The sequence below is a fragment of the Agrilus planipennis genome, unplaced genomic scaffold (assembly GCF_000699045.2).
Source record: "Agrilus planipennis isolate EAB-ADULT unplaced genomic scaffold, Apla_2.0 scaffold83, whole genome shotgun sequence".
Classification (NCBI taxonomy): Eukaryota; Metazoa; Arthropoda; class Insecta; order Coleoptera; family Buprestidae; genus Agrilus; species Agrilus planipennis.
In genome coordinates this window covers 617,959-636,738 of record NW_020438895.1, presented here as the reverse complement: position 1 = coordinate 636,738, position 18,780 = coordinate 617,959, and the positions used below count along the sequence as shown (strand labels likewise).

General features: G+C 32.0%; 3 protein-coding genes across 4 annotated transcripts; 2 read left to right on the top strand and 1 right to left on the bottom strand.

The window, feature by feature from the left end:
• The first annotated feature begins 223 nt into the window (after positions 1-223).
• On the top strand, positions 224-12,262 carry LOC108734318 (disintegrin and metalloproteinase domain-containing protein 10). The gene is made up of 12 exons (XM_018465818.2): positions 224-1,004; positions 3,486-3,630; positions 4,590-4,708; positions 5,256-5,840; positions 5,903-6,043; positions 8,510-8,634; positions 8,743-8,871; positions 8,935-9,103; positions 9,165-9,334; positions 9,391-9,558; positions 9,732-10,109; positions 10,385-12,262. Exons 1-12 carry the CDS (start codon positions 905-907, stop codon positions 11,525-11,527), a joined length of 3,372 nt encoding a protein of 1,123 aa, XP_018321320.1. The 5' UTR covers positions 224-904; the 3' UTR covers positions 11,528-12,262.
• Positions 12,263-12,350: 88 nt separating this feature from the next.
• LOC108734319 lies at positions 12,351-16,010 on the top strand. Of its 2 annotated transcripts, XM_018465819.1 has the most exons (4): positions 12,351-13,971; positions 14,091-14,304; positions 14,367-14,577; positions 14,685-16,010. In XM_018465819.1, exons 2-4 carry the CDS (start codon positions 14,113-14,115, stop codon positions 15,947-15,949), a joined length of 1,668 nt encoding a protein of 555 aa, XP_018321321.1. In that variant the 5' UTR covers positions 12,351-13,971; positions 14,091-14,112; the 3' UTR covers positions 15,950-16,010. The 2 variants fall into 2 exon arrangements, with proteins under 2 accessions (XP_018321321.1, XP_018321322.1); XM_018465820.1 differs by lacking the exon at positions 12,351-13,971 and having other exon boundaries at positions 13,983-14,304.
• Positions 16,011-16,097: 87 nt separating this feature from the next.
• On the bottom strand, positions 16,098-17,019 carry LOC108734323 (NADH dehydrogenase [ubiquinone] 1 beta subcomplex subunit 8, mitochondrial). The gene is made up of 3 exons (XM_018465823.2): positions 16,844-17,019; positions 16,566-16,789; positions 16,098-16,501 (listed from the first exon to the last, which is right to left on the bottom strand). Exons 1-3 carry the CDS (start codon positions 16,923-16,925, stop codon positions 16,286-16,288), a joined length of 522 nt encoding a protein of 173 aa, XP_018321325.1. The 5' UTR covers positions 16,926-17,019; the 3' UTR covers positions 16,098-16,285.
• Positions 17,020-18,780: the final 1,761 nt, after the last annotated feature.

Below are 18,780 nucleotides of genomic sequence, written 5' to 3'. Positions count from 1 at the left end.
TTTCTCATTATAAATAGATACCCAACGTTAGTTTTAGTTACGGTTTTCTTTTAATATTAAATATGTTTTCGATGTTTGATATGAATTAAAATTAAAATAAAATTTAGGCAGATATAAATTTATTCACTTAGGAGAATGTTATCAAATGGTAATTTTTAAAATCAAATGGAAGATTTCTTTTTAAGGCTTATTGCAAAATTTTTGTTGATTTTCAAGAATCCGAAACAATTTTTTATGGACACGGTTGTTAGCATGGATTCTTGAGAAACTAAAAATAGAATTGATAGAAATTTATTTCAAAAAGACGCGAATATCTTTTAAATTTTTGATCGGAAATCTTCGCCTTGCTACCGAATAAATTGACCAATATTGTGCCAGACATGTGCGTACGACAATGGCATTTAGGATTCCATCTTGTTGCCAAATTATTGAATGTGGGAAAAACACAGACAGGCTTATAATTATTTTTGATGTATTTTTAACACGTTATTTCCAAATTATATTTTAATACTTCCACAAAGTTCAAAGCACACCTATGAAAGAAAACAAATTGATGTTTTCAGCCTTGGAATTAAAAAGTGTTTGATTTGACAACATTGGAAAGGTGTATAACAAAACAGCCAGGTAGATGTATTAACTAGTTAATAGTACTGAGTACTGACACTAGCCATAGAGCGCAGGGGTACCGAGGGTACCTACATGAATGGCAATGTTCATGTGGATTCGAAAAGTGCTACAGGTGAAAAGAAATGTATGTGTCGGCATTTCCATTTAAAAGATGTATTTTCATTAACAATTGTGTAGTGACATAGCGTGGTGTCCATAATAATTAGAGAACATTGTCACCTGGCTTTATTTAATTACATATGTGTATTGTTTTGCTATCGTATAGAGAAATGATACAATGCTCATATCTGGTTTTCGGATCGTTATAATCTCTTTAGTCCTGATCAATTTCATCCAGCTAAGTGCATCGCCATTGGATCCTATCGTATACAGTCAAGGTGAGATGTGTCAGTTTATTAATTACCATTTTCCTGTTATTAATCCTTCACGAGACGGTTTGGCCTTTTATTTCATCACCTACTTACTTTACTTTTTCAAAGTTATTCACAATTAATTAGCATATGTACCTAGGAAAAACAGGAAATTGTTTTTCTTCCATTTTTAAAGGTGTATCATGTATGTGGTACCTAACATACATAGACGTATAGAATTAGGTAACTTTATAAATAAACAAATGCCCAATTGGTTTTGTCAATGAATTTCATATGTCGTATTTTCAATTATTTGAAATTCATTTGATTTTATAAATGTCGTTCACCTAGTGCGTTTACCTTGAATGGATTTACTGTTGCCCTCCAAAAAATTGTGTGCTTACAAATGTAGGCGATATTTGACAAAAGAAAATTGCAAGTGGGTGTAGGAGAAATAAATTAAATCAAGGGTTATTACTCTTAAAATAATAAATCATTGTTCATGTTAATGTCATTGTTCTTACATTACCCTATACAGGGTGTCCAAACTGTGATTAGTATGACGATAAGTATGCAAAGTGCGTACCTAAATACATCCTGAAACGTTCAAATATAATTTAGAAATATTAAATAAAAAAATTAGGTGTTACCTTCTATGTATGTTTAATAATTTTTAAATCAGTTATGTTTTGTCTGTAATTTTGGTCTGGCCTAGTATCTGCAATTTGGTGAAAATTTAGTCTTCTTCGGTAGGAAATAAGTACGTACTTTATATTTGAAAAAGAGGAAAATTATCAATTTTAAACAATTAATTGATTATTTTAAAATAATTATTAAATACAGGTATCTATAGAACGTAAGAAAAGCCTGTGCTTTTCAATTTGCGTTATTTATACAGGCACCTATTAAATGAGGTTTTGTACCGAATTTTAAAAGTTCAACGTTTCCTAAATCCATTAATTACAGTACTTTGTTCCTGTATTTTTATCTACATATGCGTCACCTTTCCAGTAATTACAGTATCAACACAATTGACTGGACAATGGCATTTTTGGGTTGTCATGTTTTTGACCACCTTTCAACTTTTACGTAGAACATAACAAACGTGTTTAAAATCAACGAAACGATTCAACATATATAATTGGTATGCTCTGCTCTCTCTCTTCACAAATATTTTTGTAAAAATTTAAATAATAAAAACAGAACGTTATTATCCAGATAGGTATATATTTTGTCTTCAGTTTTCTGGCACATACTGTAAATATTATTATCACAAGAATTTTTGGGGCTAACGTTTGTTCATTAATATAAAAGAAAAATACGTAACAGAAAGGTATTCATTATGATATTACTTAATATATTAAGTAAATTAGTGTTCAGCTCTTCATACACATAAGTGCCCTACTAATAAAATGGTTACGTACCTATATTGGATATTTAAAGATTTAAACCAATTAGCATTGATGAGCTTATTTGTGTACACATTTTGCATGCACATGTTACCTGAGTAACACGTTTAAAAGATTTATTCAATCTGGGAAGGAAATGAAGCCGTTTTAATCCATTTACAGAAAATTAAAGTTTAGTTATGTAAATTTTTAATTACATACTTTGTTTCTAAATTAAGTTAAATTTTGGGAAAGCAATTATAAAAAACTAAATAAAAGCTACTTGATGTTTCATAGTCTCTCTGGTTCAGTTAACTGTAGTCAGCACAATTAAGAAGGTCTCGCCTTTTATGTAATATAACTTTATGTGAAAGTTATTATTTTCATATAAGTACCTATTACGGATACATGTGTGCATATTTTTCTTTTATGATTTAGTCTAGTTACCCTGTCCACCAACATTGCCTGATATAAAAGAAGAGATAGGTATATCACATTAAAGGCTATTTATTGATTTGATGTTTTCATATTTACTTCAGTATAATAAAAGTTTAATTAATAAAAAAGCAGTTTGTACCTAAGTATTTTCCCAATTTCTCATTATAAATAGATACTACCTATACATATTGAGTATACTTATATACTTATCTACCATAAACTTGTTTCTTACTACAGTGAAACAAAAAATTAGTTACATAGGTAATGTTTGATAAAAAAACTTTTTTACATAATAACAAGAGGCAGACGGGATTCTTCTGACCTATCCAATATGCGATATGGGCAGAAATTTAAACCTTTGCTTAGCATTCGGGTGAACCTAATTCGATTCAGGTATTTAGGATCCCTCTGCCCTGGTTTCTGTGTAATGTAATAATATTTCACCAATAATCTTTCACTTCATTTCGTCCGTCTCATATTTCTCTTTCCAACCACCACCTACCCATTCCCATGATTCCTAAAACGAATCTGAAGAGGGCCATCCGCCACTGCCATTATTAGTAGCTGGTGGGAATGAAACATCTACTTAAGAATTCTAAAAATATAAAGGACAGTTAATGCCAGTGGCGCCCTTATCATTTATAATGTAATTTTTGTCTTAACTGTTCTCTATTATTCGCAGGTTTTTTTTTAAATTCATTCATAAGACATTACGAGCCTGCCCGTTATAATCCCTCTGCGTTGGTAACGCATTACCAGAATCGATATCGTCGGAACTCCTCTCCACGAAAACAGGATATTCAACTGGAAATTAGAGGCCATGGAAGGTAAAGCGCCTTCTCCTTTGATAATTTGTCTCGGTAAAATAGGTGCCATAGCAATTACCAGCAAACTGTGTTTTTCTCGTTTTTTTTTTTGCGAGTTTAGAAAAGATTTTATAATAGCGTTGTTGAAAAAGCGCCGTAATATTTTGCTCCAAAGGAAGCTGAATTGAAGGTTTAATAGTCTATTACATAGGTATTACACCTAATTTTTTTTTGTAGAATATTTATTTCCATGTCATTGGTTAGACATTGCATGATATACATAAATAGGTATCTTCATATAAATAATAAACAGATGAATTTTGTGGTAGCTTTTAACTTTTATCACGATTTCGTAAAAGTAGATACTTCATTACATACATTCATTTCATTAGTGAAATCGCATTTAAAACCATAACCCAGATTTATAAGATATGTAATAATTACAAATATATAAAAATAAATTAGAAATAGAATGTAAAACTAATTACCCACCTGGCTTCCAGGTAATAGAAGTTACATTTCTTCATTTATGTCTTACAATTAGTGGATTGTAGATTGTTTAAAAGTTATCTTTTCATTTTATAATTTAATAAGATTTTACTATTTTACTTGATAGCAACTATTGCTTTATGTTGAAATGATTCTTTCAATCTTTCATGAACTCTCCAAGTGTATTGAGTTAGAAATCTGTAATTTCCTGTTTTGCAATAGCCTTGAATTATGAAAACTGTTCCTTATTTTAATTAATAATGATGTGCTTATTTGTGTAACACAATGGAATTGGAAAAATTGCTGGAAATTGCGCCGCACCATTGTCAATATCTATGCATATCAATCGATACCAGTTTTAAGGCAAAAAATATTTAATTAATAGTAAAAGCAATCTTCCGGTTTTTTAAAAATGTCAATAATGTTTTTATAATTTGTTTGAGTTATTATGTTGTATGCATAAAAATGGACGATAAAATATTTTATTGCAGAGTTTTCCGACTTCGTTTGACTCCTGACAAGGAAGTATTCACTGAAGATGTCCATGTGGAGTCTGAAGCAGGACCTTTGGATTTTAGAAATGATATTGCATATTCTGGGAGTTTGGAAGGTAACGTATTACAAAAGAATCACTTGGAAATGACTAATTCATTGTTTTTATTAATCATTTTTGCCTTTATGTAATTTGGAATGTAACGATTTTATCTAGTACACTTTTATTGTTCTTTTCTGCCCTAATTCTATAGCATTTTTTTTTTCCGAAATGAACTTTCCTTAGTAATTTTAGGGGACTTTAAACAGGAAAGTGTTCTATATCTTTGTTCATTATAAAGGGCTATAAATTCAAATTAAGCGGAATCTTCGCGTAGAACGTATTCGCACATTTCCTTTTGGCTTCATTCTTTTCTTTTGTCTTAACTAGCTTATTCATGCCATATTAAGGAGCTCGTGTTCGTAAATTTTTAAAACGATTTTTTGTATGACAGCCTTGAAGTATTATAAAACACCGTCTTATAAAAGAATTAATTAAATTTACCTCATGTAAAGGCTATCCTGACGTTAAAAAAATCAGTTGTAGTTTATCTAAGAAATTTGTACCTATTTCATTTTTCATTTAAACCATAACCACTTTATGTAAAGTTGGATTTTTTCCCTAGATGAAGAAAACGCTTCGGTGCATGGGGTCATAACGAAAGAAGGCCTATTCGATGGCATGATTTCGACAGCACTAGAGAATTTTTACATCGAACCAGTCAGTAGATACCTCAATTTTTCTGACGAAAGTCAAGAGACACCGACATTTCACTCGGTCATATATAAGACTGAAGATGTCGAAAATCCGCATCGAAACGTTCCCTGTGCCTCACACCTACTACAACACGGCCTAGCCGTTAACACTTCACACAACGAACTTAACAGGACCAAAAGATGGGTTTTGAGCGGAGAAGGGAAAGTTCCCATTGATTTAGTAAAGTATTCCACCAATCCTATCGACACACCTTCCCTGTTTCCCATGATCGATACCAATGTACACCCAATCGATGAAGAAATGACCGCCAGTGCACTCAGTTCGTTCGATACGTTTCGAAATAAACGTACCACCATAGATCCAAAAAAGACCACTTGCATGCTCTACCTCCAAGCTGATCACCATTTTTTTCAAAAGTATGGCTCCGAAGAAGCCTGCATCGAAGTTATGACGAGGCATGTCCAAAGGGTTAACAGTATTTATAAAGTGACAGGTAAAAAGTTCGTACCGTGTGGATGATGGGAATAATTGATTATGCTTGCTATTCTTTCATAGATTTTAATCAAGATGGAAAACCGGATAATATATCATTTATGATAAAACGGATAAAAGTCCATACAACGGATGCTCTTAGAGATCCACTCTATCGATTTCCTGGAAATTACGGAGTTGAGAAATTTTTAGAACTCTTCTCAGGTGAGTTTATTTTCTTATTGTGCTCTGAACTTTTGAACAAAGGTAACTATAGTATCATAAAAATATTTGCACACACAAAAAAACTCAAAGCATTTAATACAAGACATTAAAATGATTCTATAACACACAGCAAAGTGCAGTAACGTATAAATAAAATTATGGTTTGAGTATTATAATTTCTTTTCCTCCAGTTTTTAGTGTTGTAGATTTTGAATTATTGCTTAAGTTAAAGATCAGTATTTCAAATAACAAAACCAGTAAACTGACAAATATAGAAAAGACATTCAATACGAAAATTCCGTTCATATGTTGCATAGTGACGGGAGATAATACTTTTTCATTGTCTTCCCTCAATTTTCTGTGCAACCATCGGTTACTTATTCGGTTGCGTATACCAGACTCCAATATTTGGAGGTACCTATCTAGCAATAGAACATCATAAAAATATGGTTTATTAATGATAGAAAAGGTACTTACGCTACATTTAAAGTGTTGTTGAGCCTGTGATCTACAAACTTGTTTAATATTATTGAATTTCCTGCTTTGAATAACTTCTGCGGTAATTCTGCCATTTGACAATGAATAGAATTGTGTTCCAAAATATGGTTCATTAACAAAACATTTTCTAAAAATAGCAAATTATCTTTACAAAGGCCAGCAAGAAGATCACCACGCTTATTAATATTTCCACATTCTGGTATGTTTACAACATTTATCCATTTGTCTGAAAGGATTTTTTGACCACCTACCTAAAATTTTTATTTATTTGCTCATAGTAGTCACCATTCAAATTATGAAAATGTTATAATACTAATACAAAAGACACGTACATAATGTGAAAAATTATTATATACGAAGCTGTCAGTTCGAATGCACAAACCATATTGCTCTTGATTTTCTAATTCCTCAATCGCTTTAATCGGAAAATATTCATACGATGTTGTTATTTTCGCCACCAAATTGGCATTAATAGCAGTTGCGATTATGTAGCCAAATAAAAGGGCTGTCATTGTTTGAATTCTATAAGAAATATTTTTCACCCTAAGTTCAAAACCTAAAACATATGCAGTTTCCCAGTAGAATTAGTTCCATTTTACTAACAGTACTCAGTAATATAATTTTGATTGCAACTACCTTGGTTTAAATATCCACTTATAGTTGCTATAAAACAACTTGCGAGTGATACATTTCTTTGCCTTTTTTCTACTCTAGCCAGGAGTTTCAGCGTTGCCCACAAAATGATGCATAAAAGTATAACACTTGCCCCACTAAGAAACCAAGTAGCAGGAGCTAAAGTGCTATAGTAATACATTGAAGTCGGTTGCCTTCCAAAGCTTTTAAAATACAGTTTGTACCTTAAATTATGCCTTTAAAATACTAACGTGTTCAAAGCATGTCAGTTTAAAAAAATATACCAATTTATAATATATGGTTGCATAAACTTCGCGTTATATAATCCTCCTTTACTAATTGCAGCACTTAACATTATATCTGCAGAACCATTTTCAATTGATTCTAAACCAATGTCGTAGTTCATTGCTTTCAATTCAAACCTTACATAAACAGTTTTTAATTTCATCCTATGCCACTTATAAAGAAATATTTTGTACTTACTTAAATCCTATCATTTCTTGCAAAGTGTCAAAAAGTTCTCCAACGTATCCAGTTGTTTTGTTATTAAGTATTGAAATGTATGGCATTAACTGCTTAAAATGTATAATTAGTTTGTATTTAAATTTTAATTGTATGACTTAGATGCATACCATAGTTGCAGCTGCCTTTAAAGTTAAAGATTTTGGATCTTCATACCCAGAATCGATATTAAGAGATCGATCTAGAACTGATACAAAGTCTTGTTTGCTATCATTCCAAATATAGTTCATTCTACATGAAGCAAAGGTCTTTGGTAATTTGGTGCAATATTTTGCAGGTATTACAGCGTATCCAAAAACCTATACCATAAAAGACCTTTACAAATCTTTATTATAATTTGCATATAATTTTATTATGATTAATTAGCATTTTATCAATTACTTACAAAATATAAGACAAATGAAAGGAAAGCAACGAAATATGTTTTGGCCAACATTTTTATAAATCTGAAAGGTTTAACAGAGTTGGTCACTTTTTATATATCTGTTAATATGACAACATGTTGTTTCCCACGGATTTCACATTTGTAACGCCTTCTATTTAACATTTGTCATTTTGTTTTTCACCTTCGAATGATAAATGGAAAAGAAAATAAGAAATTGAGGGCGTGATTTTTCTTTTATTACTTACTTCGTAATATCAAACTAGTTTATTGCTTTGAAACTTTGTAAAAATTAACGAGTTAAATCATTTTGATTGTAAATAATGATATCAATAATTCGTTGAGTAAAATAATGTATTTGTGTATTCCAATTTAAAAATCATTTTTGTCGGCCTACATGAATTATTAAAAAAATATTATTTATCTTATAGAGGAGGATTATGATGCGTTTTGCCTGGCGTATATGTTTACATATCGCGACTTCGAAATGGGTACATTGGGTTTAGCATGGACAGGAGATCTGAAAAATGCGGGGGGCGTCTGTGAAAAGAATGGGGTATGTTGCATACAAGTACATCAATTCTTTAATTACCTAATTCCTAATACACCAAAACAACAATATCGTTCATTAAAAGTTTTATTGTACCATATTTTTGAATTTTAGCATTACAGGGGTAGCATGAAGTCTTTAAATACGGGTATAGTTACATTGCTCAATTATGGCAAACATGTGCCACCAGCAGTATCTCATGTGACGTTAGCACATGAAATAGGTCATAACTTTGGCTCGCCTGTAAGTTCATATCGTTTTTACAGCTGCCACATTTTATAATTTTAATTATTCGTACCTACACAGCACGATCCCGAAAGATGCACTCCTGGAGGTGAGGACGGTAACTTCATTATGTTTGCGAGAGCGACGTCTGGGGACAAAAAAAATAACAACAAATTTTCGCAATGCAGCATAAATAGTATAAATCCCGTTCTTAATTTTAAAGCTCGCAGTTCTAAAGGATGCTTTGCTGGTATTTATTAAATATCGATTGTTATTGATGTATGATCCCGAAATCAAAATATTTATTGCAGAACCGCAAAAGTCAATATGTGGAAACGGGGTGGTGGAAGAGGGCGAGGAGTGTGATTGCGGTTGGGAAGAAGATTGTAGAGATCAATGTTGTTATCCGCAAAGAAGATATCCGCCTCTAGACGAACCTCCTTGCAGATTAACACCAAGAAGTGTTTGTAGTCCTTCCCAGGTAATTACCATATATTACCTAAAGGTCTTTATCTAGAGCTGCTTTATATATTTTAGGGTCCATGTTGTTCTGCCGACTGTCAAGTGAAGTTCGGTAATAAATGTAGGGACGATAATGGTTGCAGGGATGCCAGTTTCTGCAATGGTAGAAGTGCACATTGTCCCCCTTCAATTAATAAACCTAATAAAACTATCTGTAACCAAGAGTTTGTCTGTTTTATGGGAGTGAGTATCATTTTACTTTATTTATCTATCGTTCGCTTCATTGTATAATTTTGTAACCAACTTTTTCCTTTACATTTGTTCTTACTCTTTCTTTACTAAGCTATCCATTGATCCGTTCGATCGTTCCTTCTTCCTTTTAACCTCGTATTTATGGTTCCCTTTGGGGGTTGTAGGAATGTACTGGTTCCATTTGTTTGGCATACGGCCTCGAGTCTTGTCAGTGTATTCCGGGCCCGAACGATCCAAAAACGAAAGCTTGCGAACTTTGTTGTAAACTTCCTGGCGAGAAACAACCATGCAAGTCGTCTTTTGATTGGAACGAGACGCCATATGATGTTCCAGACATGTATTCCAAACCTGGAACGCCGTGCAATAATTACAACGGCTACTGTGATGTTTTCCAGAAGTGCCGCGAAGTGGATCCCTCGGGACCACTCGCCACGCTTAGAAAATTATTGCTCTCCGAAGAGAGCATTGCTAGTTTCAGGAAATGGGTAATGGATTACTGGTATGCTGTAGCACTAATCGTTTTTGCTGTGATAACTGTACTGGTAAGTTTAGAAAGTTTCTTTGATCTTTCTTATTTTGAATTATAACCGTTTTATTTCTGTCAAGATGAAGTTGACTTTCAGCATTTGTATCTTAAAGAAACGTAAGTTTTTTATACAAAAAAAACCAATCCTTATGTAGGCCTGAAACTCAGTTTGGTAGATGGCTACGTATAAGTAGTTTTTTAAATCCAGAGGTGGATCGTTGAATTATAAAGCTTTTTCTGGCAAAATTAGTACTGTCATTTTCTGAATTCGTTTCCCTTTTTTATCTGTAGGTCTTAAGCACCAAACTTTTCGGTAAAAAACCCGAAACAAAACTAAAAAAGGTAACCATAATGCATTCTTCGAAAAGAAAAAATATCCGCTTGCCAAAAACAGCGGACGGTGTCACTGTACATCCGGCCCTTCGATCGAAGCTCCCTCTTCGACGTAAAGTTCATAATGGTAAAATTCAAAAGAAACACAGATCGCAAGATGGAAAAATAAAAAAGAACAACACTAAAAAATTGAAAAAGTCATCAAACAGTAAGAAAACGTCGGTTACAACGGCAGCGACCGTTCAAACAAAAGCGGTGCAAGAACAAGAGAATACTAAGACGGAAAATACTATTGTAATTCCGGAAACAGGAACAATAACAGGAGCGGCTCTTCCTAATAAGACCAAAAAACTGTCTCCATTGCATAAATCAAAGAATCGTAAGAAAAAGAAAAAGGTAATAGATTACAGTTGCATGCAGGGTGGCGATGGTGATGGCAAGAAAGAACTTGTTAACACAGCAACAGATCAAGTTCACAATCCCTTATCACCACCAACGGCGGATCCAGTCAATAAAGTTCAAAACTGGCTTATGAAATCCCAGCTAGTTTTGCCAAAGTCGAAATCTACTCCAGCAAACTTAACCACTGATAAAACTAACAACAACAACAAGCCCTCACACGGAGGACGTTTGAAATACAAATCGGATAAAACGAAAGCTCATAGTACTGGTAATATAGCTCACGATAAGGAAAAGGTCCGCCTCCAAGTGGTTTATAAACCTCCGTTCAAGTTCAGTGTAAAGTTACGTAAACCGGATAAAATCAGTGCCGTTTTGAAATCGGGTGTAGAGAACGCGATCAAGAAAAAGGATCCTAAAATAGTGAAACCACGAACGGGTCTCCTTATACATAGCGGGAAGGAGAAGAAATCGAAGACGGCAGTCGCGTCTAATTTAAAATCGAACCAAATTGGCGTTACCGTAGCTAGTCCCAATCTTCCTCCTTTGCCTTTAACTCCACCTCTTCAACCGAATTCTAATAATAATGTTATTAATAATAATAATAAACCAATTGACGACATCGATTCCAACATACATACCGTCCAATCTGACTTAGAAGTCCTTCTGTCTGAAAGCGAGTTCCTCTTTTCAGAAGAATGACGCGCCTTAGTTGTAAGTTTGTTATTTTCATAGGCTGTGGAATATTTTTTTTCTTTTTTCGATAACATTCCTTGTCTTCGTGACATTAAAAGAAAACGTAAGTATTGTAGTATAATACTATACGTTATAGAACAACAATCCAATATATTTTCTCGAATACATGTTCAAAAATGTGCTAAACTAAAATAAAATGTACCTTCCACAATTAGGGTGAAATTCTGTAATTACTGATTCCCCTTTATGCTCTCTCTTTCTCTCACCGCTAGTCTATTCCAACGTAAAACTTCAAGCATGTAACTTAAAAAGAAATCTATTATGAAATAGTCCCAATATGTCAAAATGGTGCATATCAAAAGTTATTCAATCATCTTAACATCACAAGGTTGTCTGTCCAAAGACTGGTTGAACACGCACCTCCACTTGTCCCTATTCTGACCCAATCTTCATATTATTCATCTCTAACTACATATTTACAAACAATAATCTAATCTAGATTTCTGCTTGTAATAAGTCTCTAATTGGCCCTTCATACCTCAAAAGCCCTACCATCCTGTCTCTGCTTTCCTTTATGACTTTCACAGCGCCCTCTGCAGTATTTTTCATCCTGACCTATCTGACTTCCTTATGTATATAAAGTACAATACTTAATTATCGTAATTTCTAAATGAGAAATACGTTCAGCACATTTTTGATTTGACAAGAAACTCTCTATTTTAAATATACTCTAAAAGCTTATTTTGTATTGCATATATATTATACATATATATATACTAAAAATATTATGTTTCAGTCATTCCAAGTATTTAATTTTATTATTATCCTTAATGAAGGAATTGTGATTGTAATTTGTAAGTTTATACGGAATAGTATAACAAACAAGAGTAAAATGAAAAGTACACGAATATTTTATTAATCGCTTGTCGACTTTTTCCAAGCTTTAAACAGGTTAAAAAATGAAAAGAAACGAAGCAAAGCTGTTAATTAATTTTGTGACTTTACAATCTCAAATCGCCAATCTAATCTGCGTACCTATTATATGCTAGTACTATGCTTTAATCCATAATCCAATTGGACGTAATAATATGCATGATATACTCGATGTTTAACGTATTTTTTTGTAATTGAACAAGGAAACCGAAGTATTATATTACATTATTACATAAAATTAACTTTTTAGTAAGCTTCTATTGATGGATGTAATACTAATCGCTCTGGAATTGTAAAATTAATGTGCACTTCAAATTAATGTGGCTATTATACATATAATATATATTTTTGTTCCAATGCTTATATCAAAATCGCGGTTTAAACTTTATTAAATTATTGTTTGCATTAAATGAATTAATAGCTGCATGAAATAGGGTAGATGGAATTATTATAATAACGGATAAGTCCAACCGAATTTTTCGAATAATTTGGTAATATTGAATTATTCCATTCAAGATGTATTGTTCGTTATAAGAGAATAGCCAATAGTTTTAATTTTTCAGTTAATAAGTGAAAAATAAATACTTAATCTAAAGCAATAAAATGTACAAGATACTTTATTTTAAGACTGAATTATTTTTTAATTTATTCATAATTGATCAGAAATCACGAATAAATTAAAAACTAACTCATTGGCTACGAGATTGAAAATAAATAAAAATTCGAAAAAGCGGTTGAATCGAATATTACTTGAACATAGAAACACTGCCACTAATTAGTGCCAAACAAATTTAAAAAGTGCGAATTAATCTTATACATAATTAAACCACTTTTTTGATATAGGCAAATTCATGTGTGATAAATTTGAAGTGTAAGTTGTGAATATTATAATTAAATACGGGAAAAAACGTATTTTATAATATACTTAAAATTAATTGCAAACTACCTACCTCTTGTTAATTTCTCTGTATATAATTGCATTTAATAATCATTAACTAAAGTATTTTTTTTAAGTTGTGAAACTAACAAATTTAAAAATGAACACACATTGCTCGAAACAGATTATTCAATTTTTTAATATTTAATATTTTATTTGCAAATAAATAATCTGAAAAATTGTTGAATGTGTATTTTTATCCAGTATTTAATCTTCATAAAAATAAGTTGCTCTTATTTTATAAATAAACATTAAAATTGTACTAACATAAATTAATCCCAAATATTGTTTACTATAATAAAAGTATGACTATTTGTTTAAATGTTATAAATAAGCAAACATTGTAGTAGTTGTAATTTTTTAAAAGAAAATGAACACAACTTTTAGGCTTAAATAGTTTTTAAGTATCAAAGGAGCCTGTGTCATGAGACAAATCACACTTGTTTTCGAAAACATTGTTCGACATTAACGACTTTTAATTAAAGTGCATTCGTCCAATCAGCAAAATCGTGCTATTTTTCCTAGTTTTTAGTAGTATATAATATTTATTAATTGAAAAAAGTAACTTAATTTTTAAACGGTAAGTAAATGTTGTGTATATATTCATTTGCAACATTTATAATGCTTTATTTTGCATAAAAATAGTTTATACATATTTTAAATTGTAGTACTTAGAATCAATTCTATTTGTTATTTCAGATTGAATTTACCTCTTTAAAATATGAACAAACAACCTGAAGTAACAAAAACGACAAGGTATTGCGTGCAGTGGGATTCCCACGCAAGACATATTTGTACCGTGTTCTGTTCACTGATGGAACACCAAAGTTTGGTAGATGTAGCAATCTGTTGCGGACCAAATACAATTCACGCACATAAATGCGTCCTTGCAGCAAATAGTCCATATTTTAGGGTGAACTTACAAAACAAATAACGTAGAATATTAATAATGCCATTGTCATTATTTCATTGCAGGAACAACTTGAAAAGAATTGTTCTGTCGAGCAAATTTTAATAAACGGTTTGGATTTCACAGTAGTTAAGTCAATTATAGAATTTATGTATTGCGGTGAAACGAATATTTTAAACGAGAATCTTAGGTACGTTGTTGCTGCTGCTAAATTTTTCCAAATGCGTGGACTTCAAGCTTTAGTATCTGATCGCAAAGAAGTTCAAAATGAAGCCAGTAAGAAAAAACAATTGTGTTAAAAAATATATATTTCCATTCTTTCACAATTCTAAACTATATTTCCATTTAATATACTATGCATATAATCGGCGTTAATCTTTTAGGTATAATAGAAATAACACCTCCCTTATTTATTTCGAAAAAACCAAAGTACACGAACGCGTTAAGACAGTTCAACCCTCCAATGACGAACTCGTATAAAATTTACAAGAACCCTATTAATGACTCTTACTTATACAAGAAAGTTAAACGAAAAGCGATTAGATCGGAAGCAGAAAAAGCATGCGCTAAAGAGGCAGCTGCTAGTCGTTTAGCTCTTGAGGCTCTCCAGAAAGAATTAGCTAATACCCCCAGAATAAATTCCTTCGTCATCGAAGAATCTTGCACGGAAACAACTGTAGAAAACTTCATTCCACACGCTGAAGAAGCGATTTTCGAAAATCTGAGTAACATGCCAACAATTCCCATTCAAATGGTAGGTTTCTCCAACCTGAACAATCCCCCAGTGTTGACCACAGCAACCTCCCAAATGGACCAAAAAGGCAAGGAAACTTACAGTGATCCCTTCGTGAACCTTTCAGCGAATTCCATAATGAAATTAGATGACGTTTCTGATAAAATAAAGAACATTCTCGGTAATGAGATTAACGGAAACGTGGAGATTATGTTCCGAACCAGTGACGGGAACTTTGTGGGGGTAACTGATGATTTGATCCAGAATTTATCAGGAGGTGGAACATTACAATATCAGGTAATAGACGAGAACGGTCAATTAGGTGATGTGCGTGAAATACAAATCCAGGGACAAAACAGTGCAGTCCTCGAGAATGTTGGTGAACATTTGCTAAAATCCAATGATGATGTTAGCAACTTTGTTGGTCAGAATCAAGGTGAACCGTCTGTAATGGAGATCGATATTCTTAACACTGCAGACAGTGATAAAGACGTAGGAAGTTTTTCACTAGAAAATGCGTTGAATAAAGACGATACCAACGTCTTGCCTTCTCATTATGATATAGGTGGTTTTGGTCAAGATTCTTCATCTCTGTTCTGTGAAAATAAAGAAAACGAATTTTCTGGTAATGAAGAACAACAGATTTCGTTACAAACAACAGTATTCGCAGATACTTGTACCAGTATCGACTCTGAATGCTCAAACAATATTCTTTTGAATTGTACCAAAGAGGATATTGATGAAGAGCCAATAAAGAAACGAAAGTTAGACGTGAGCTGCACCAATAGCACTAGTGAAGATGGTATAAGTGTGAGCAGCACCAGTATAGATGTGTTACCCTTCAGAGAAATTTTTGAAACGAATTCAAACCTTGTCGATTCAGAAGTGGACAGGAGTATTGAGGACACTTCATAGATTTGAAAAACTGAAGAAAATGTAATTTCTTTTCCCTAAATAATAAATGTTAGTTGAAATATTTCTTATTTTCATTTTCTAGTATCTGCTTGTTAGTATTTGCAAAAAGGTAAATATGATGGTCTGGTTTACGCAAATTAATACGTCGTTTTTAAATTGAATTGTCCTTTTTTATTAATTTATTTACCCTATTACACTATTAAAGCAGAGGGATAGCTTTTCTGTTAAAATAATAACCATTTTAACATGTATAGTTTACATCTTTCTATACGAAATGCTAAGATATATGTATTATACACTTTATACTTATGTTCTAAATAATAAAAACTTGTATTCTTAGGATTTTGGCTCAAATGTATAATGTTTGCCTTCTCCTGGGTACTGCTTAGGGAGCAAAGGAAGAAACATTTTCTTATCCTCAAGCCAATAATATATGGCATACAAAATAGACATAACTCCAAAGAATTCAGTAAATTGTCTAGTTCTAGACTTGCGAAGTCTAAGATTGACATCAACACGGTCTTCTCCAATCATATCAGCTTGAACATGCAACTATAAAAATATCATTAGGTACAAGTTTTTAGCAAATAGTTTGAAATATTTATTAAATACTCACAACTTCGTTGAAATTTCGCTTTAGTTCGGGATTGTCCCAAGGATAAAATGGGTCTCGAGATTCCCCAGACTCTGCTGGAATATTAGGGTAATCACCATATCCAGTTCCATCATCAGGAAATGTTTTATATTCAGAAGGTAGAAGGCCATATTTTTTAGCAGCTGCAATACGTTCCTCTTCAGTTTTAGGAGGATGGGATGCTGGCTTATAATCTTTATTCCAATCTGGTAAGAATTAAATTATGTAATGTGTGGACTAACTACTACATTAAAACTTACGGTTTCTGATGGAAGTACAAGCTGCCGATTTAGTTTTTAGACATTGCCTTGGTAATTTAAGACTGTTTAAAAGAGCAGACATTATAAAATAGAAAAGAAATTTATTAAAATTTAAGTAAAAATGTAAGTAATAAACACTAAAATTTTCACTTTTTTTTAGGTTAGGTTAGTTGCATGTTAGTTGTCATATTATTATATCGATTATTTTCTATGATTTTCTTACCTATCATATAACTGTCATTCGCCTATTTATGCTTTTCATTACTAGATGTCGTTCAATATCTAATTTGAAACATTTAACTCCTACCGATAGCCACCAGAGACCGCCGTCTACCTTTTATTTAATTATCAAGTACATTATAATTCACGTCAAAATATTGAGGCAGTTCCAGTTTTATTAAAACCGAAAATAATTCCTAATTTTATTCTACATTAGTATATCATAAGCTGTAATGCAAAATTTATTTAATTTTAAGTGTACTGTATCAATAATATCACGCGCATTCCATTATTATATCTTAATCTTTCTCGGAAAATTTACTTATTATTTATTGTGTTTTTCGTGAAGTTTTTCTTTGATACATTTCAATATATTACCTACAAAACAAATGATGAATTGTTAATGATAATGACGTGACGTTTATCAATAGATTGTCTAGCAGCTTAAACGCGTAAGTCATTTCTGAGCAAATTAACTTTACACGGAGTTTTAGATAAAATTGGACGTTGAATTATACCTACTTAATATAAAATAAATGGAAAAAAAAAGTAGTAGGTATTTTAAGGAAGGGGTGTAAGGGGTCGAATTAAAATTGATAAAATAGCGACCCAACTGTCAACCTCACCTGCACGAGTAATGTTTTTACGATTAATAACAATTAAAGTAAAACCATTCGGTACACCCTGCTAGATAACAAACGAGGCTCTGACGACCGAGGCACGGCGGTATAACCGTTTTTATGGCCTTAATAAGGAATTGAGGAAATGCAATTCCCGTCCACAACAATAAATGAGTTTGGGATCCTTTATATGAAGAAAAAGTATTTGGACTTGATATCTAATTTTTCATCAATAATATTTTTTCGGTGAATGCAGTTAAATCTTCAACATAATACAGTATGGTAACAAAAAATTAATGCAGTGATAAGTAAATTAGTTATTATTTAATGACCAGTATGTATTAAGCCGGAATAAAGTGCGAAAAAGGATCGAAGAAGGGTAATGGGGGTTTCGGAGAAATCGGCCACATTCAAGAAATTCCAGTTCAATATTCATGATCAGTAGGGTGAGTGCATTTTATTTATTTTTTACATTTTTTAATACCATCTACATATTTAAATACCTAATAGCAATTCGGAAATAATAACAAAAAGTCTTAGTACCTACTCTACATTCATTAAATAACAATTCGGAAATAATAACAAAAAGTCTTAGTACCTACTCTACATTCATTAAATAACAATTCGGAAATAATAACAAAAAGTCTTAGTACCTACTCTACATTCATTAAATAAGAATGCGGAACATAACAATATAATATGTATTTTCCTAAAATTTTCCCTCGAAAAGTTCGATTTGCTGCAGACGAGAGTGGTGGCAAACGAAAGGTACATTTGATCACAATATAACTAAATAAATAAATTAATAAAAACACTTGCTTTTTGTTTTAAATATTTAGTTGTTAAGATTGCTCTTACATATGTTTCAATCGCTTGGTCATTTTCAAGCACTAAATAGTGTTTCTTTGAAAATGTTCAAGCGACTGAAACATATGTAAGCGCAATCTTAATATATTTTTGAAACAAAAACCAAGTGTTTTTATTAATTTATACCATTGTTTCACCTAATACCCAGCGAAATTTTAATCACCACTATGACCATAATATGTTCAGAAAAATCAATCAATAAATTGTTGAGCAAGACCAAATAAGAATCTC